The 19,428-nt window shown below is 41.0% G+C and overlaps 1 protein-coding gene across 2 annotated transcripts in view; it reads right to left on the bottom strand.

Moving 5' to 3' along the window:
* Positions 1–18,382, bottom strand: part of Snx2 (sorting nexin 2) — a 35,098-nt gene extending 16,716 nt beyond the window's left edge. Inside the window, exons 1-7 of one of the 2 annotated variants that reach the window (XM_051163156.1) lie at positions 18,205–18,351; positions 9,878–9,995; positions 5,824–5,845; positions 4,991–5,154; positions 2,889–2,955; positions 2,569–2,612; positions 179–320 (exon numbers count right to left, since the gene is read on the bottom strand). In XM_051163156.1, coding sequence (XP_051019113.1) covers positions 179–320; positions 2,569–2,612; positions 2,889–2,955; positions 4,991–5,154; positions 5,824–5,845; positions 9,878–9,901 — 463 coding nt within the window. In that variant the 5' untranslated portion in view covers positions 9,902–9,995; positions 18,205–18,351. Of the gene's footprint in view, positions 1–178; positions 321–2,568; positions 2,613–2,888; positions 2,956–4,990; positions 5,155–5,823; positions 5,846–9,877; positions 9,996–18,204 lie in introns of both variants that reach the window. The other variant, XM_051163155.1, reaches the window with a different exon arrangement.
* Positions 18,383–19,428: the final 1,046 nt, after the last annotated feature.

Below are 19,428 nucleotides of genomic sequence, written 5' to 3'. Positions count from 1 at the left end.
GCTAGAAACTAAAGCTGTGAGCTACACACTTGGCAATGATATGAAGGATCAGCATAGCACATATAACCTTACAACTCGAGAGAGGAGCCCTGACTGGGCATGATTAAGGGAGGCACAAACCACAACAACTAAGACTAAATTAGGAACAAGAAAAAGTAATATTCTGACTTATGCTTACCTACGATACTCTTCTCTGGAGCTGGTGGTACAATGTAACCAACATGTAAATATTTGCTTGCTAATTTGCTATGCAAACCAAGAAAGTCACTGAATCTTCTTTTGACTGAAAATTCACTTTTACTGAACATGGAAAGAGAAGTCTACAAATAAAAAAAAGGCATTTCACATCGTTAATAGTAAGCAACCACTTACAAATGAATGCTGCACTTAACTGTAAATACAGTCTGCTATTTTGCAAAGGAATGCAGATTACCTATATTATATGTCTTTATACATTAAAAAACAACAAAAAAGAAAAAAACCCTAAATTTTAGGGCCCAAGTCATAATTGTTTTTAAAAGTAATGTAAGAAGTTAGAAAACACTTGCTTTATTCTATTTTTGACCTATCACACCTTCTCTACCATACTTTTGCTAATGATTTTCCTCCTTTTTGGTTGCTTTGCACTCACAACACATAAACTATTGATTCTCTGATAAGTATGCACCATCCAGAATCCCCAAAGGTAGTGCCACACAAATCTCACTGAGCTCTCACTGTATTTTCCCTGTTGGAATAAGAGTCGCACGAGGACAGCACGTTCCTCTACTGTTTACTGGTATTCCCTGGTGCTTGCAACGGAGCCTGAAATCATAGTAAGGGTTTAATAACAATTTGTTTCTTCCATTAACAAAACTTAACACACCTGATTGTGTCTTTCTCCAACTACAAAGTTTCTTTATCATAAATACCTTCCTACTCCTTCTACTCACACATTATTGGTTCTCCTACTACACAATTCAAAAAGCTGTTCCCTCAGTATCAAGTATCAATGCCCTCCCCGGCTGTAGCTATATGTGTGTTTCCCGTGCTAGCTGAGAACTCACTCTCAATTTCCTTCTTCCTTCCGCGCCCCTACCTACCCCCCTCCCTACCTACCATGTTGAAATCACAGGTATGTCCCATTTGCCCTGGTTGTTCTGCACACTGGAGAGAGAACCTGGGGTTCTGTGTGTCTTAGGCAGGCACTCTAACCAACTGAGCTCCACCCCTAGGGAAAGTTAAGATGTTATGACATCTTGCTTTCTATGCTAAGACTTAATCCCTTAAAAACTGCAGTGGCCTTTCAACTGGAGGGAGATTTTGACCTATACTTGGATCCTCCCAATTCACACTGAGTTAAGACAGCTGTCCCAGCTGGGCAGTCATGGCACATGCCTTTAATGCCAGCACTCAGGAGGCAGAGGTAGGTGGATCTCTATGAGTTCGAAGCCAACCTGGTCTACAAAGCGAGTCTAGGACAGCCAAAGCTACACAGAGAAACCCTGTCTCAACCAAAAACAAACAAACAACCCCTCAAAAAAAGACAGCTATCTCAGTGAAAATCTAGTAGTCCCATGCTTTCTTCTGAGTCTCTCTAACAGCTCTCCTTTATGCTAAGGATGAACTAAAACTTCTTAATGTGGGAAGGATTGTAAGCTTTGTCACAGGTGAAAGCAGTCTTGGCTGGCTTTGCCCTTGGACACACCATGGATACTCCCTGAGATTAACCTTGAGATAGACTGGGTGGAGCCATCCTGGGCCTGGAATTCAGGAAGCAGATCAGGGATTCCACCTGGACTATTGTATTTCTAATTGACCCTGATGGGAGGAGGACACTGGCCCTTGCAGTGAAAGACAGAGAGGCAGAGAGGATGAGAGGGGCAGGAGGTTTGGACTGAGCTCGAAGCAAGCGTGGATGTGAAAAGGATCAGCGAACAGGCCGGACCAACTCGCAGGCCAGAGACACCGAAGGACCTGTGCTGTGGAGCAGATACTGGAAGGTTCACTCTTGTTTCCCTTTAACCTTTTTTCCCTCTTGTGTAAGATAGTTGGGTTGTAATAATAAAGTTTAATTGTTAAGAAACAGAGCCAACACCTTAATGTGGCTACTTGAAATACACGAGGCCTTGTGGCCTACAAATTCAGTCATGAGTCACTTACACATGAGATTATAGGAAGGACAAAGGCTGGACTTTTGGATTGTACACAAGCACATCTTTTGCCTGAAAGAAGCATCCTGCGCCTCCCTCCCATTCCCTCCTCATCACTTACTCACCTATGCCTTAACTTAGAACTACTTTGGCCATACCAGACTCTCAGGTCTAGATTAGTTCACTTCTTGTATACTCTGGTTTTTTGTTTTTGTTTTCCAAGACAGGGTTTCTGTATAGTTCTAGCTGTCCTGGAACTCACTCTGTAGACCAGGCTGGCCTTGAATTCACAGAAATCTGCCTGCCTCTGTCTCCCAAGTGCTGGGATTGAAGGCGGGCGCCACCACCACCCGGCTCATACTCCAGTTCTTATGCTCACATCCTCTTTACTACACAGTGAGGGGTCAACACTTTATTAAAGAAGCAAAAAGCTCACCTTTGTTGTTACTCTATATGCCATATAAGCATTCATGCCATCACCTATAAAGAAAAAAGTTAAAGAATATCATTAAAATTCAAATGCTTGGGCTAGAGGTTTAGGTAAGCAGTAGAATGCTTGCTTAGTGTGTATAAGACCCTGGTTTTAATTCCTAGTACCACCAAAACATTTAAAAATAAATTAATTAAGTCAAATATTTCAAAATAAAATATAAAAAAAATTAAAAAGAAAAAATACTGTAACCACATACTTAAGTGGAAAACTACAGGATATATCAAGCTAATCAAACAGATGTACAAAATATAATAATGACTCACCAACTTTTTCCGGATCTGATACACCAATTTCTATATCAAAAATATCTCCATTTGCTTCTTCTTCAATCTAGAAAAATATATTTTGGTATTAAAAATTCCATTTATCTTGAAAGTAACCAGCAGCTGTCTAACTGGACTCATGACCCTCTCAATAGAGAATTTATGCCAAGCAGTACAATCCTGCCCAGCTATCTGTGTCTAGAGAGGTCCCATGCCGTAGAAGAGATCCTGTACTGTCATTTCTCTAAACCAGTATAATTTCTAATTGCATTCTAAATACTTATCCTTATACCCACAAACAGGTGTAGCTCTCACCCATTATCAAAGACGCTTCTTTCTGCAATAGATAGAGGCTGCACAGGATACATTTGATAATACCAGTTGGCATGCCAATGTGTACAGCAGGAATCTTACAAGATCCTCCCTTAGATGAAGAGCTACAGGAAATCACTGGCTGCTAAGAGAGGGAGAATCAGTTGTTTCTAGGGAGGAGCCCACTGACAGGTGATCCAATAGCAAGTGGACAATCGTAAGACTCAGTACTCATGTATGAAATTCTTTTTTTTTTTTTTTTTTCATGTATGAAATTCTAAAAATTCCAATTTATATTACTGTTATAACACCGATGACTAGTTTTTACTAGGGTCTTGTCACAATAGCATAAAACAACAGAAGCTTTCACATATGCTGACTGTAAACAAACACTCAAATAATAAAGATCATTTGAAGAACATAAATTTTTGTCTTAACGCTTCAGATATGTAGAAAAACTGACAGAAAACTTTTTTTTAAAATGTGGTTTTCTAAATACTGTAGACTTGGTAGGGATGGTGTTTGTCAGTATGCAATCTCTTGTGCCTCTTGTTTCTCCGTCCTGTGTGCTGGGATCATAGGTGTGCTTCATCGTACACAGCTAAGAAATGTAATCTGTAGATTTAGACTAGTAAATGCATTATTGCCGTACTCTTTTTTAATGTTGTAGAGGAGTTTATTAAATGAGCAGAGGCAGGTGGATCGCTGTGAGTTCAAGGCCAGCCTGGTTTACAAAGTGAGTCCAGGACAGCCAAGGCTATACAGAGAAACCCTGTCTCGAAAAACCAAAACCCAACCAACCAACCAAATAAACAAATGACTCACAACACCACTTTAACACCCATTACATGTTTACCATAGGAACCCTCAGAGGTACACACTATTATCATAAGACCGCAGATGTCAAATACCCCAATTTAATCATCAAATACTTTTTTCTGGTATTTGATGGATAATCTCGAGTCATGAGCATATGAGGCAAACACTCTATGACTGAGTTGCACTCTGGCTTCAAACTTTTTGATTAAAAAAGGTTAAGTGGTAGGGCTTGATGGGGTGGGTCATTTAGAAAAGCTATGACAGAAGCATTGTTGTGAGTTTTAAGGCAGCCAAGACAATGTGGGTTCCAGGCCAGCCTGGGCTACAGAGTGAAAAAGAACCTGTCTCAAAAGTCAAACCATAACAACAAAATGTAAATAATATGCCAGGTCAGTTTCTTCAGAGAGATGCGCTGGGTGGGGGGTTAGGGATAGGGAAGAGGAGAGCGAGAGATTTAACATCAGATCTTACTATGTAACTCTAGCTGGGTTAGAACTTGATTGTAAAACTAAGCTGGCTTCTAACAAACAGAGACCGACCTGCTTCTGCCTCCCAAGTACGAGGATTAATGACATGTGTTATCAGGCTGTTCTTCTTAGTATAGTTTCCTCATCTAAAATTTCTGAAAGGCTTAGACTAGATATAATTATAGGGCTGGAAAGATGGCTCAGAGGTTAAGATCAGTGGCTGCTGTCCCCGAGGTCCTGAGTTCAATTCCCAGCAACCACATGGTGGCTCACAACCATCTATAATGTGATCTGATGCCCTCTTCTGGCATGTTGGTGTACATGCAGGCAGAGCATCGTGTGTGTGTGTGTGTGTGTGTGTGTGTGTGTGTGTGTGTGTGTGTGTGTGTGTTTGAGAGAGAGAGAGAGAATATAAAAGGAATAATTTACAGGAGAGAGGTACTGGGTAAGGAACAAGATTGTATTCTTTATATATTAACCAAGAATTCCAAATGCTTCCCATACCTCTTCCCTGGATCTGTCAAAGATCACCGGAGCAGAAATACTCTTTGATTCGATTCTAGGAGCGATGAGTGCAGTGGGAGTGACAGGCGTGACTGCAGGGGAAGGCTCGGAGGAGAGGATAGGCTCTCTTTCTGGACTGTCCAAAGAAACTTCTTCTGTGGCTTCTAGACATAAATTAAGCAAGTTAATCAAGGAAATTACAGCATATAGCAGCTCATGAAATATAAAAAAATATACCTACAATCAAGTCTCAAATGTACCACAACCTATAATTTATCACTACAAAGTGATTCTATGTAACTAATTATATTTAGTTGTTTATGAAAACTTTACAACAAACAGGAACTATGTTGATTTTATGAAGAACTTTATTGAGTCAGCTTAAGTATCTATACTAGGAAAAAAGCAATGCTGTGAATAAGCCACATTCATTTGTGTTTGGATTGGCAATACATCTTACATGTGGTAACTTACCTTTCAAACATTTTATTCAACCTAATATGATTATTTCATAAACACAAAAACAAATTTTATGGCAGAAGATCACCTTTAACTATTCCAATTGGGATTAAAAATTTTGTTATGGAAAACCCACCGAGTTAGTAATCTAAAGCAATTAACTGCCAAAGATTACTGAATATTAGTTGAATATACAAATATGACACAAAGCAAAGAGATGTTTAGATTTTAATTTTAAATGCTCATTCACTTGAAATATCTAAAATTAAATATATTTAAAATCAAACCACATCAATAAACTGTATGTCTACAAACTAAGTAATACTGTGCTAAATGCAATGAAGAAAGACAAAGGAATGGAAAAAAAATCATACCTGCCCTCAGGGAGTTTATAATCTAGTTGAGAAAACAAGACATGTGGATTGTTAAATAGTAATAAAAGACTTACAAGAACAATAAAGAATGTTATAAGACATTCAATTACTATTTGAACAGTAGAACAAATACTATAATTAAGTAGACACAGAAGTCAATATACTTTAGGGTGGGGAAAATCAGAAATACTTCGTGACTCTGATTTGAAATGGTTTAAATAAGCATAGAAAGAAGTTGGAGAAAAATCCATGCAAATAGAATAACAGTGTAAGTAAAAGAAAAGAAAGAAAGAAAGGGAAAAAAAGGAAAGGAAAAGAAATAGGGGCTGGAGAGATGGCTCAGAGGTTAAAAGCACTGACTGTTCTTCCAGAGGTCCTGAGTTTAATTCCCAGCAACCACATGATAGCTCACAACCATCTATAATGTAATTTAACTCCCTCTTCTGGCCTGCAGGTGTACACGAAGGCAGAGCACTGTATACATAATAATAAATAAACAAATATGAGAGCGAGAGAAAGAGAGAGAGAGAGAGAGAGAGAGAGAGAGAGAGAGAGAGAAGAGAAGAGAAGCGAAGAGACGAGACGAGTCAGGAGAATAAAATGTAGTCAGTGAGCCTAACACAAAACAGTCCTGCTAGCTTATAAAATTGATATGAAGAAGAGGAAGATGAAATTATAAGGCAAAAGGGATCAGACCAATGGTTTTCAGCCTAAGGTTTCTGAATTCTTAAGATTTAAGAAAAGTAGTAATTGTGGTCAGTGAACCACTTTAAGCAGTCAAGTTGAAATTACACAGGCTAAGGCCAGATGGTGGTGGTGCACGCCTTTAATCCCGGAGCTTGGGAGGCAGAGGCAGGTGGATCTCTGTGAGTTCGAGGCCAGCCTGGTCTACAAAGTGAGTCCAGGACAGTCAAGGCTACACAGAGAGACCCTGTCCCGAAAAACCAAAAAAAGAAAAAAAAGAAAGAAAGAAAGAAAAGAAAAAATTACAAAGGCTAACATGTTATCAAACTATTTAGACTGGCTATTTAATGTTGACAAGATAACTGGTATGGATTTCTTCATTTTTTTAATTAAAAGAAAAATGATTAATAACTAAAATCTTCCAAACTGTGGTAATCAAAGGGGAAAAAATAAACTACAGATACAACAGATTACATATGACCCTGACGGAACAAACTAAGAGTTTAGATACCACCTTCAGGCTTTGAAGACTGCTGGCATTTGTTACTATTTAGAAAAGGGAGAGAGGGAGACAGAGAGGGAGAGGGAAAGTGAGAGGGAGGGAGAGAAAGAGAGAGAGGGAGGGAGAGAGAGGGGGAGGGAGGGAGGGAGGGAGAGAAAGAGATATGAAAATAGGGTCAGAGAGCCAGATGTAGTGGCGCATGCCTTTAATCCCAGCACTCAGGAGGCAGAGGCAGGAGGATCACTGTGAGTTTGAGGAACAGCTAAGGCTACTTAGAGAGACCCTGTCTTGAAAAACAAAAACAAAAACAAAAACAAAATAGGGTCAGTGATTGACTCATTGAGTAAAGGTGCTTTCCACCAAGTCTGATAACTCAGGTTTGACCTTTGGGACCCACATGGTGGAAAGACCATGCACATGCTATGGTATACAGGTGTACACACACACACACACACACACACACACACACACAAATTAATTAACTAATGTAACAAGAAAAATTTTAAAGAGATTAAAATAGTCAGCAAAGAGCTTAGCATGATGGTGTTTGTCTTTAATTCTAACACTTGAGAGGCAGAAGCAGGGAGATCCCTGTGAGTTTGAGGCCTGATCTACATAGTGTGACACCTGTCTCAAAGAAGCAAGCAAGCAAACAAACAAACAAAAAACCCAAAACCAATCATGAACGTAAGAAAGTAAAAAGCAGTATATTAGCTGGGCAGTGGTGGAGCATGTCTTTACTATGAGCACTTGGGTGGCAGACAGGTAGATCTCTGTGAGTTCAAGGCCAGTTTGGTCTACAGTATGAGTTCCAGGACTACCAGGGCTACACAGAGAAATCCATCTTGAAAAACAAACAAAAAAAGGAGTACATCAAAACTAGGTACGAGTCTGGAGAGATGGCTCACCAGTACCAGTTAAGGGCGCTGGCAGCTCTTCCAGAGGGCCCAGGTTCATTGCCCAGAAGCCGCATGGCAGCTCATAATTATTCATAACTGCAGTTCCAGGGGATCTAGTGCCTCGTTAGCCCCTACAGGCACTGCAAACACCTGGGACACATACATAAATACAGGCAAAGCACTCATACACATAAATAAATCTCTAAAAATAACAAGATAAGCGTTGCTAAACAATCAAAGCATCATCATGAATGTAAGCAGCACAACCCCACGAGCCCTGGGGAAACGCTGCTACAGTGACAGACACACCAGCAACAGCAACCCAGCAAAGAAGTCCACTGATAGCACTTTAAATACGTGGTTCCCAACAGGGTCACAAATCAGATACGTATGAAGTAGCAAAAAAATAATTTAATGGTTGTGGTCACCACAACACGAGGAACTGTATATTAAAGGGTTGCAGCATTAGGAAGGTTGAGAACTACTAGTTTAAACCAACCAAATATTTTCAATGACATTTTACTGCACTGATGCAAAGTTGGCTTGCTTATACTAGTAGCTGCTTCAGTGACGGACTGCGAACTCTATGTAAAGCTAAGCATGATCTAAGCAACGAATACGGAAAGGGGAGAAATCAAATGGCTAGGCTTAGATTCAGCATACTAACAGTGTGCCTTAAATTTGTTTGTTGTTGTGGGTTTTTTGTTTTTTATTATTCATTGTTTGATTGGTTGGTTTTGGTTTTTACTTTTTTTCAAGACAGGGCTTCTGTGTATATTCCTGGCTGTTCTAGAACTTGCGCTGTAGACCAGGCTGATGACAAAATCTCAGAGCTCTGCCTGCCTCTGCCTCCTGAGCGCTGGGATTAATGTCGTGCTCTACCCGCACCAAGCCTGTTGTTTGGTTTTTAAAGCAAGTTCTCATGAAGGTTCTAATCCATGTTACTGAGGAGCATCTGATCCTGCAGGTGCCACCTCCTAAGTTCTGAAATTGGACGTGTGTTAGCACTATGTCCAGACTTTAAACTGGTGACGTGACTTTTTTTTTTTTAGCTTACGTAAAGAGCTGCAGATATGGAGGGCTTAGTTTAAAGGTTAAGGAAGAGACAGTGCTGTACCTTGAGTGTGAATGCACATCGATTTTTGTCAGTATTCAGGCATTCTTTAAGATGTATAAAATGGAGAAGGCTTAGACAGGCGCACCCATTTGGTGAACATTTCGTAAGTAAGCTGTTAATTTTTTCTCATATGCTACTGACATGAACTGTCTAATCTATACAAACCATATAAGTTACCTAAAACACACCAGTACACACAGTACTATCATCTGGTTTCTTAATGGCTTTAAAATCATAATGGTGAGCTGGGCGGTGGTGGCGCATGCCTTTAATCCTAGCACTTGGGAGGCAGAGGCAGAGGCAAGTGGATCTCTTTGAGTTCAAGGCCAGCCTGGTCTACAAAGTGAGTCCAGGACAGTCAAGGCTACACAGAGAAACACTGTCTCAAAAAACAAACAAACAAAACAAAAACCAAAAAAAAAAAAACAAAACAAAAAAAAACAAAACAAAAAAGAAAGAAAACAATCACTGACTCTAAGGTATGGTCAATACTATATATACTACTCTCAAATGTTTAAAATAAAGAGCATTTTTGCTTCTCCTAATGATTTGTATATATTTCTTACAGAATGACCTAAAGCTTAAGTTTTTGTTTTATTTTAGGTTGGTTACAAGTCTCACCCTGTAAGGTGCTCTGAACTTGAGCTCATAGCAATCCTATTGCGTCTGTCTCCCAAATGCTAAGATTACAGTCATGAACCCTGATCAGCTTCTAGTTCTAAGATGTTATAAGAAGAGTTCCTATTAAGATACAGAATTTCAGTTGCCTTAGAGACTACTTTCTAATAGCATATATCTTATAATTGGCTATTACTAAAAAAAAAAAAAAAAAAATCAAGATATGACAATTACCTGCAAAAAGGTCTTCTCTGTCATCGTCTAACCTGACTTCCACAGGTTTGGAACCATTGGAGTTTGCACTAATGTCTTCTGCAGGAAGACTGGCTGGTTCAGGAGATGACGGACTCGACTGTTAAAAGAACAATAATAGGCAATGGAATGGGATGGTTACTTACTTTTCATTCTCTTGATTAGAGAGGAAAAGAAGAGCTATTTATATTTTCTAAGGTTTAAAATACACTTTAATGTATCCACCTTGCTCAACAGTTATTTAACTCAAAATATCATCTCTTTTAGAGTCACTAAGTTAGCCGGGTGGTGGTGGTGCACACCTGTAATCCCAGCACTCGGGAGGCAGAGGCAGGTGGATCGCTGTGAGTTCGAGGCCAGCCTGGTCTACAAAGAGAGCCCAGGATAGCCAAAGCTACACAGAGAAACCCTGTCTTGAAAACCAAAACCAAAAATGAAAAAACAAAACAAATAGAGTCACTAAGTTATCATGCTTAGTTATTAACAAACTGTATTTATCCACAATACAACCAAACAAGTCTCTTGGTTTTAAGAGTCAGCGCTTGCTTGCTTGCTTGCTTGCTTGCTTGCTTATTTATTTATTTATTTATTTATTTATTTATTTATTTATTTATTTATTTATTTATTTATTTTAAAAGATCAAGGTCATTTTTCTACTGGGACAGATATATCAAAGTCCAAAGCCTACTTTACAATAAGAAAATTAAAGGCACACATGGTAGTCTACACCTGTAATCCCAGAATTTGGGAGATGAGGAAAGAGGACTAAGAAGAGCTCAATGGTGGTACATACCTTTAATCTGAGCATTCGGGAGGCAGAGGCAGGAGGATCTCTGTGAGTCTGAGGTTAGCCTGACCTACAAAGGGAGCCCAAGACAGCCAGGGTTATTACAAAGGAAAACCCTGTCTGAAAAAAAAAAAAACAAAAATCCAACCCCCAACAAATTAAATTACTGTAAGTTCAGACTAGCTTGAGAACCTGCCTCAATAAAACATAATAAAAATAGAGCCTGTGAGATGAGTCAGGAACAAAGGCTCTTTACCACCAAGTCTGATGACCTGAATTCAGTCTCTGAGCATCACCTCTGATCTCTACAAGTGTACTCTGGTATGCACAGATTTAAAGCTAGACAAATCATGAATACAGCCATTCCTAAGATTCTACGTTTTCAAACTAAAAATTTTCCACCTCTCAAAACACTTTTTTTCCTAAAGACAAGGGATCTCATAGCCCAGGATGGACTTGAATTCAGTCCTCATACCTCAGCCTCCCATGTACTTGTGTGTAGGTGTGCACACACCTACATCTGGAAGATTAGTTTCTCTTTTCCAGTAAGGTCTGGCTATGAAACCCAGATAGATCTAGAAACCGAAACTGTCTTGCCCTACTTTCCAAAATTCTGGGATTATGGGACTCTATCACACCCAGCTATTTTTCCTACTTAATGTTATACCCTATGTGAAACTCTTCTTTATTGATCTGTGTAGTAAATCACTCATTATAATATGCTTTCCCTCTTCAATTAACCTAATCTAGATAAACGCTCAAAGATAAGCCCTGAGATATGTTCCATGGTAATTATAAATCTCATTGAGTGACAAGATGAACTAACACAGGTCTCACCTACTCTCTAAAACAAGTTTATTGGAAGAAGGTTTGTTTTTTCTTTTCTTTTGGCCTCTGTGGGTACTAAGCTTGAAGGTGGTATGCAGACTTATATGTTGGCAAAACACTCATACACATAAAAATGTTTTTTAATTAAATTAAAAAAACAGGGCCCATCTATTTGCTGCCTCCAAGAAATGTGCTTTACCATCAAAGACAAATGAACTTCAGAGTGAAAGAATGGACAAAAGCTATTCCAAGGAAGAAAAACAGAAAGTAAATGTGTTACTCTGCTGACATCTGGCAAAATGGACTTCAAAGCAAAAGATAAAGAAAATCATGTTAGCTAGGCATGGTGGCCCCTGTAATCTGAGCACTTGGGAAGCAGAAACAAGCAGATCTTTGTGAGTTTGAGGTCAGCCTAGTCTGCAAAGTGAGTCCAGGACAGTTAAGGCTACACAGAGAAACCCTGTGTTGGAAAAAAGAAAGAAAGAAAGAAAATCTCATTAAAGCAGCCATGACTACACAGAGAAACCCTGGAAAAACCTCCCCCCCCCAAAAAAAATAAAAAAGAAAGTCACTTTATACTGATTAAGGAGCAATCTACCAATCTACTTTATAATTTAAGCATATACACAGAACATAGGTGCACCCAATTCACACAACAAATACTACTAGATGTAAGATCAAATTAATTCCAATACAATGATGGTGACTTGAATACCCTACTCTCACCAATAAGACAGGTCACCCCACCAAAACAAACAAGCAAACAAATGTGGACGCGGAGGGCCAATTCCACAAAGTTGTTCACTTACCTCTATTTGTGTACTGTAATAACTACACTGTGTACACCCTGATACAGACACACACACACACACACACACACACACACACACACACACAAACATACATAGTAAATTTAAAAACTAAAAATTAAGCTGGGCTGTGGTCACCCATGGCTTTAATTCCAGCACTCAGGAGGCAGACGCAGGCAGATCTCTGAGTTTGAGCCCAGCCTCATCTACAGACTGAATTTCAGGATAGCCAGAGAAACCCTGTCTCAATCAATCAATCAATCAAATGTATATATGTTTGTTTGTTTTTGTTTTTCAAGACAAGGTTTCTCTGTGTAGCCTTGGCAGTCCTGACTCACTCTGTAGACCAGGCTGGCCTCGAACTCACAGCAATCCGCCTGCCTCTGCCTCCCAAGTCCTGGGATTAAAGGCGTGCGCCACCACACCTGGCGTATATATATTTTTAATCAGAGTTAAGTGACATCACAGATCAAAGGGACCTAAAAAACATCTACAGAACATCATTTCATTTAAATATTGTACCTCTAGTGCTCTCTTCTGGTAGGCAGAATGTTGTATAAGTAAATAAACCTTTAACTAACTAAATAAATAGATATTGTAGAAGACATATTCTTATCAGTAGCCTGTGTAACTTCCTCTAAAACTAGACTCTATTAGAACACAAAGAAGAAGCCAGGTGTGGTGGTGCACGCCTTTAATCCCAGCACTTGGGAGGCAGAGGCAGGCAGATCACTGTGAGTTCCAGGCCATTCTGGCCTACAAAGCGTTCAGGACAGTCAAGGCTACACAGAGAAACCCTGTCTCAAAAAACCAAACACCAAACAAAAGAATATACACTAGATGTGTATGTCGGGGCTGGAGCGATGGCTTAGCAGAGAAGAGTCCTTGTGTCCTTCCAGACCATGTCTGGTGGCTTACAAGGCCTGGAACTCCAGATCCAAGAGGTCTCATGCTCTCTCTTGGCCTTCACAGGAACCCACTAACCTGCAGCATTCACTCACACATACAGACACACATAAAAATAATAAATCATTTTAAATGTAAAATACTTATATTCCACTAAATGTGAAACACAAAAGAACATTAATTTCTAGATGCACATGACCTACTGAAGTTATAAATGATATAACCAGGTCTGTAAAAACAAGATTTAAACAGTAATAAAAATCTTCCAACTAAGGCCGGGCGTGGTGGCAAGCACTAGGGTGGCAGGCGATGGCTGTGAATTCTAGGCCAGCCTGGTCGGCAATGTGAGAGTCCAAGACAGGCAAGGCTACACAGAGAAACCCTGTCTCAAAAAACCAAAAGCAAAAACCAAAAATAAATAAATAAATCTTCCAACTAGATAAAAATAAAATAAAGATGTATTCATTACAGAATTCTACCAAACTTTTAAGAAACAACAATCATTCTCAAGGTATTCCATAAAACAGAAAAGGAAAGAATTTTTCCACTCTTCTTATGACTGCAGTATTATGTTGATGGCATAACCAGATAAAGACAACAACAAAAAAAGAAAATTAAGGACCAGTCTCTCTGATGAAAGTAGACACAAAAATATCAATAAAATACTTGCAAACCAAATTCAAAGTTATATCAGAAAGATAATGCAGGAGCTGGAGAAATGGCTCAAACACAGGTTATGTATGAACATTTGTTATTCTTGCAGAGGAACCCAGGTTCCACCAGTATCCACATGCTGACCCATGACTACCTGTAACCCCAGATACCTTCTTCTGACCTTTAAGGCAACAGCCATGCACAAAATAGACACGCATAAATGCAGGGAAAAAAAAAAAAAAAAAAAAAAAAAAAAAAAGGAAGCCAGGCATGGTGGCACACGCCTCCCAGCACTCAGGAGGCAGAGGCAGGTAGATCACTGTGAGTTCAAGGTCAGCCTGGTCTACAAAGCAAGTCCAGGATAGTCAAGGCTACACAGAGAAACCCTGTCTCAACAAAACAAAACTCGTAGTTTTCCTATTTACTAATAACAAACATGGTAAGCAAGAAACCAGTAAAGCAATCCCATCACAATTCTCTAAAAATAACAATGCTGCCATCATACTTGATTTCAAGTTATTCTACAAAACATGGTACAAGCATAAAACAAGCGTGTACACCAATGGACTAAAATATAGGAGCCAGCAATAAATCAATGCAAGTATAGTTACCTGGTTTAAAAAGTAACCTTTTCGGGGTTTTTTTCTTTTGTGAGACAGGGTTTCTCTGTGTAGCCTTGGCTGGCCTGGACTCACTTTGTAGACCAGGCTAGCCTCAAACTCACAGAGATCGCCTGCCTCTGCTAAAGAATAGTAATTTTAAGTTTACATGTATTGAGGGGATGAGGGGTACATGCCATAGTCAGAGGGCAATGTGTGGGGTACTGGTTTCCTCCTTGGGAACTGAACTGTGGTCATCAGGCTTGATGGCAAGTATCTTTACTCTTTAAGCCATCTCACCAGTTCCCAGCCACCAGATGTTCAACAAAGATATCCAATACAAACACAACTGAAAAGACACACTCTTCAACAAATGGGACTGGGAAAACTGGCCGCCCATGTATAAAAGGATGGAAGTGGATCTCTATCTCTCACTTTGTACAAAAGCCAATTCCAAATACATTAAAGACCCTAATACAAAACCTGAAGCTCTGGAACTGTTATAAGAGGAAAAATAGGGGAAATGGTGGCACAATAAGAACTTTCTGAAAAGGACACAACTAACTCAGAAAACAACGCTAACAACTTACAAATGAGATTTCAGAAAATTAAAAAGCTTCTGCACAGCAACAGAAACATACTCAGTGAAGAGACAGCCTACAGAATAGGGAGAAAAAAAGTCTCCATATACCAGACAGAATATTAATATCCAGTACAAAGAAATCAGAAAAACTAAACAAGAAATCAAACATCCCAATCAACAAATAAACTAATGGGCCAGGCATGCACTGACACCGTTAATCCCAGTACTTAGGAGGCAGAAGCAGGAGGTTCTCTATGAGTTTTAGGCCAGCCTCATCTATATATTGAGTTCCAGGTCAGCTAGAGCTACACAATCAAAGCCTGCCTCAAAATAAATAATAAATAGGTCTCTACAGTGTCCTACAGAAATGGAATATGTACAAGACCCCTGTGTAGGGGGCTGGAGAGATGGCTCAGAAGTTAAGAGCACTGCCTCCTCTTCCACAGGATCTGAGTTTAATTCCCAGCAACCACATGGTGGCTCACAACTATCTATAATGAGATATGGTGCTCTCTTCTGGTGTGCAGGCGTACATGCAAGTAAAACACTGTATGCTTAATAAGTTAAATACATCTTTAAAAAAAATTAAAAAAGACCCCTGTGTAAATTTCATCCACAGTCAGAAGCACCAATCTGAAAATGTCATGTTCAACCTAAGTACAGGAAAAGTACCACTCTATAGCCAGGACTGGTATTTTTTGTTTTGTTTGTTTGTTTGTTTGGGTTTGGTTTTTCAAGACAGGGTTTCTCTGTGTGGTCTTGGCTGTCCTGAAACTCACTCTGTAGACCAGGCTGGGCTTTGAACTCAAGAGATCCCCTCGCCTCTGCCTCCTGAGTGCTGGGACTGAACTTGAGTGCCATTATCAAGTGGCTATGGTGATACTCGTTTATAATGCTAGCATTCTGGGTCAGGCAAGAATTAGTTCCATATCAATATAGGCTACAAAAAGAGACCTGGTCTTAAAAGGAAAAGGGCATTTATTAACCACATAGAACTCCAGCCATGTACGGGCACCTCTGCATGAATACCGTGGATACTTCTCCACCAAAGTATAAGCAGCAGTATGTAAAAAAGAAGCATGAAGTGATGGCACAGCATCCCTCTTAGGTATTTCCCAAACATTTTGAAAGGGGGAAAATGAACCCTGCATACTAACCTGAAAAATTTTAAACTAAATCTAAAAATTCTCAGTCACCCCACTTTCCTTTTATTTTCTAACAGGTTTCTCTGTGTAGCCTTGGCTGTCCTGGAACTCTGTAGATAGACCAGGCTATCTGCTTTAACTCTGCTTCCCAAGTGCTGGGATTAAAAGGGGTGGGCCACCACACCCGGACACGCAACTTCGTTAAAATGAATCAATGAGATAAGGGATTTAGATCAACACCCAATTAACAATTTTATTTACTACTTTCACAGTGTATTAACCATGATAAGTTTATTCATAATAAAACTTTGCAGATGTCCTCTGATACAAACTATTGTGTTTTGTTTTTTGTTTTTTGTTTTGTTTGTTTGTTTGTTTTCTGTGTAGTGTGTCTAGAAAAGACAGTTCAGGTACCCCGCAGACATGTTCAACCATGATTCTGCAAAGTAATTTTAACAAACTTTAGGAGATGGTAGGTTTGGCAACTAACCCAGCATTAGCTGTATTAAGATAGGAATACCCAAGATTTTGTTTAGAATATATCGATGATGAAGGCACTATCCAAGGAATTTATAATCTGTGGGGAAGTGGGGTTTGGTCTCACCACTATAGATAAAATGAACAGCATGTGGTCAGTGGTGAACATTTCCCGAAGTTTTCAGTTTCTAGTCACTGAAATTCAGATAATGGATGTTTTACAGTTATTCCCATTTGATTTGGTGCAGAACTGAACAGGCCAACAAAGCTTATACTAAAGAAGTTTTATAAGAAAGTAGAGGGCAGGTGAGATGGCTGAAGTGCTAAAGGTGCTTCCTAACTAGGCCTGATATTGATGGAAGTGGAGAAGCAACTCCCAAAAGTTGTCCTTCGATTTTTATAAGTAAGCACTAGTGTGCAAGCAAGCAAATCACACACACACACACACACACTTACTCACATACAAAATACAAAAAAATTTAAAAGCCCTACAGCTGAGATAAACATATCTTCTGAGAAAAGTGCTTACATGTTTAAAATTAGGATTTCCGGTGGTATGTGCTCTCATCCAACGTAAAGCAATTCAAATGTGACTAGAAAAGGGCGGGTCAATACAGCTAAACTCAGTGTTTCCTTTGACAAAAACAGGAACACTCAGCTACAGAGATCGCTGACCATGCGAAAAAAGAGGAAAAAGGAGTGGAGATCTGTTTCTATTTCTCCTCTTGGTAATTAAAAACCAGTTTCCTGGACTACTCCCTCCTTCGAGTTTGTACTTTTCAAACAGTATAGCCCCTAAAAAGTCTAAAAACCCAAGCAGTGGCTCACGTCGGCTAATCTCAGCCCTTGGAGAGGGGGAGAGGCAAGACGATCAAGAGGTTCAAAGCCAGCCTCAGCTACATAGCGAGTTCGAGTCCAGCCTGCACTACACGGGATCCTACCTCCAAAAAATAAAAATAAAAATCTGCTAACTCAAAGGCATCTTCACCTATTTAAAAAGACAAGAGGCTCCTATCTCCAAGGGAACTAACAGTCCATGAAGGACACTGACAGTAAAAAGCGCACCCAGACATCCCTGGGGGGGGCCCCCAGACACTGAGCGTTCACTTCAAGGCTCTCCCCCTTGCAGGGCACACCCTCCAGAGGGCAGAGAATCAAGCCCTTCTCCCCGGCTCGGCCGAACTCCCAGGGGAGCGCAGGTGCTCGGGAGCCGGGGACAAGCCCTCCTCCTGCCTGGAGGAAGAGGCGCGAATGACACGGAAGGCCCGAGAGCCGGCAAGCGCAGCTCTGCTCCGTCCGCGGGTCGCGGCCCCCCTCCCCCAGGGCCCGCCGCCTGCTGTCCCCGAGGCCTGGCCACCCAGGCCGACCCCAGGCCCCCTTGACAGGCTTCTCGGAGGTGCAGCCGGCGTCACAGGTGTCACCGAACCTGGCCTGGCCGGAACCCGGGAGTAGGGGAGGGACAAGACGCGGCAGGGGAGAGGGGCGACGCGCGGCGCGGCCTCCTCGGCGGGGCCGTCTCACCTCAAGGGTGGAGACAGTGCTGGTGAACAGGTCCTCTCCGTCCTCCAGCTCCTCAAAGTCGGTGGGCTTCACGTCCCCCAGCGGAGGAGGTTCCCTCTCAGCCGCCATCTTCGCTCGCTTGGACGACTGCAAGAGCCGGGCCTCACGGACCTGTCACGTGAGCACGCAAGGCAGGACTGGCGCGCCGACCCGCTGGCTGCCCCGCCTCCAGCCCCGCCCCTCGGGTCCGCCCCTCGAGGCCCCGCCCCGGGCAGCCTTCGGGGCTCGAGGTCCAGCCCCATGCTCGCCTCTTGCGCTCCGAGGTGACCCCGCCCCTTCGCTGCTCCTCCCTGCTTCCACGTCTGGATTTTTGCATGCTGACCAGACTTAAAGTACAAAAATCTTATACTTATTACTACAGGACTAGGAAGTAGAAGAGCGTAGATACCAATCTTTGAGCTTGTGTTGTACAGAGATTCAGGGAAAGAAACACACTCCAACGTTGCCAGAGCAGTCCAAAAGAACCTTCTGACGCAAATGTTCTTTTCCTGGACTGTCCAATACAATCAACACAGCTTGCACGGGACCACTGGGCTCTTGGACTGTGGCTAGTGTAAGGAAATGAGCTGTTTCATTTCATTTCATTTTAATTTATTTATATCTAAATAACTCCATATGGCTACCTATTACTGCAGCCCTAGATAATTAAAGGGTCCAGGGGTGAGCATGTCCCTTCATTGGCAGAGTGCTTGCCTAGCATGTGCAAAGGCCAGGTGTGATCACCAGCACTGCACAGTATAAAAACTGGGTGTGATGGCCCTTGTCTATAACTCAAACACTTGGAAGGAGGATCAGAAATTCCAGGAGTTCAAGGCCAGCCTGGACAACAGTAGATCCTGTCTCACAAAACACAGTCATAAGGCATGCAAAATAGGGACCGTGAATGACTCATTATTGGTACATTGCTGCAGTTTCATTAACCGTACAATATTTTAGCCAAGGTTTTTTGGGAGGTTTTCTCTTTCTTCTTCTTCTTCTTCTTCTTCTTCTTCTTCTTCTTCTTCTTCTTCTTCTTCTTCTTCTTCTTCTTCTTCTTCTTCTTCTTCTTCTTCTTCTTCTTCTTCTTCTTCTTCATCTTCTTCTACTTCTCCTTCTCCTCCTCCTCCTCCTCCTCCTTCTTCTTCTGCAATTGTAGGCTATGTTGGTGTGAAGTCTAGGCTACCCTCAAATGTATGCTATGTGCCA

This window comes from Acomys russatus, chromosome 20 (assembly GCF_903995435.1).
Source record: "Acomys russatus chromosome 20, mAcoRus1.1, whole genome shotgun sequence".
NCBI classification, from domain to species: Eukaryota; Metazoa; Chordata; class Mammalia; order Rodentia; family Muridae; genus Acomys; species Acomys russatus.
This window is presented reverse-complemented; position numbering and strand designations above follow the sequence as displayed.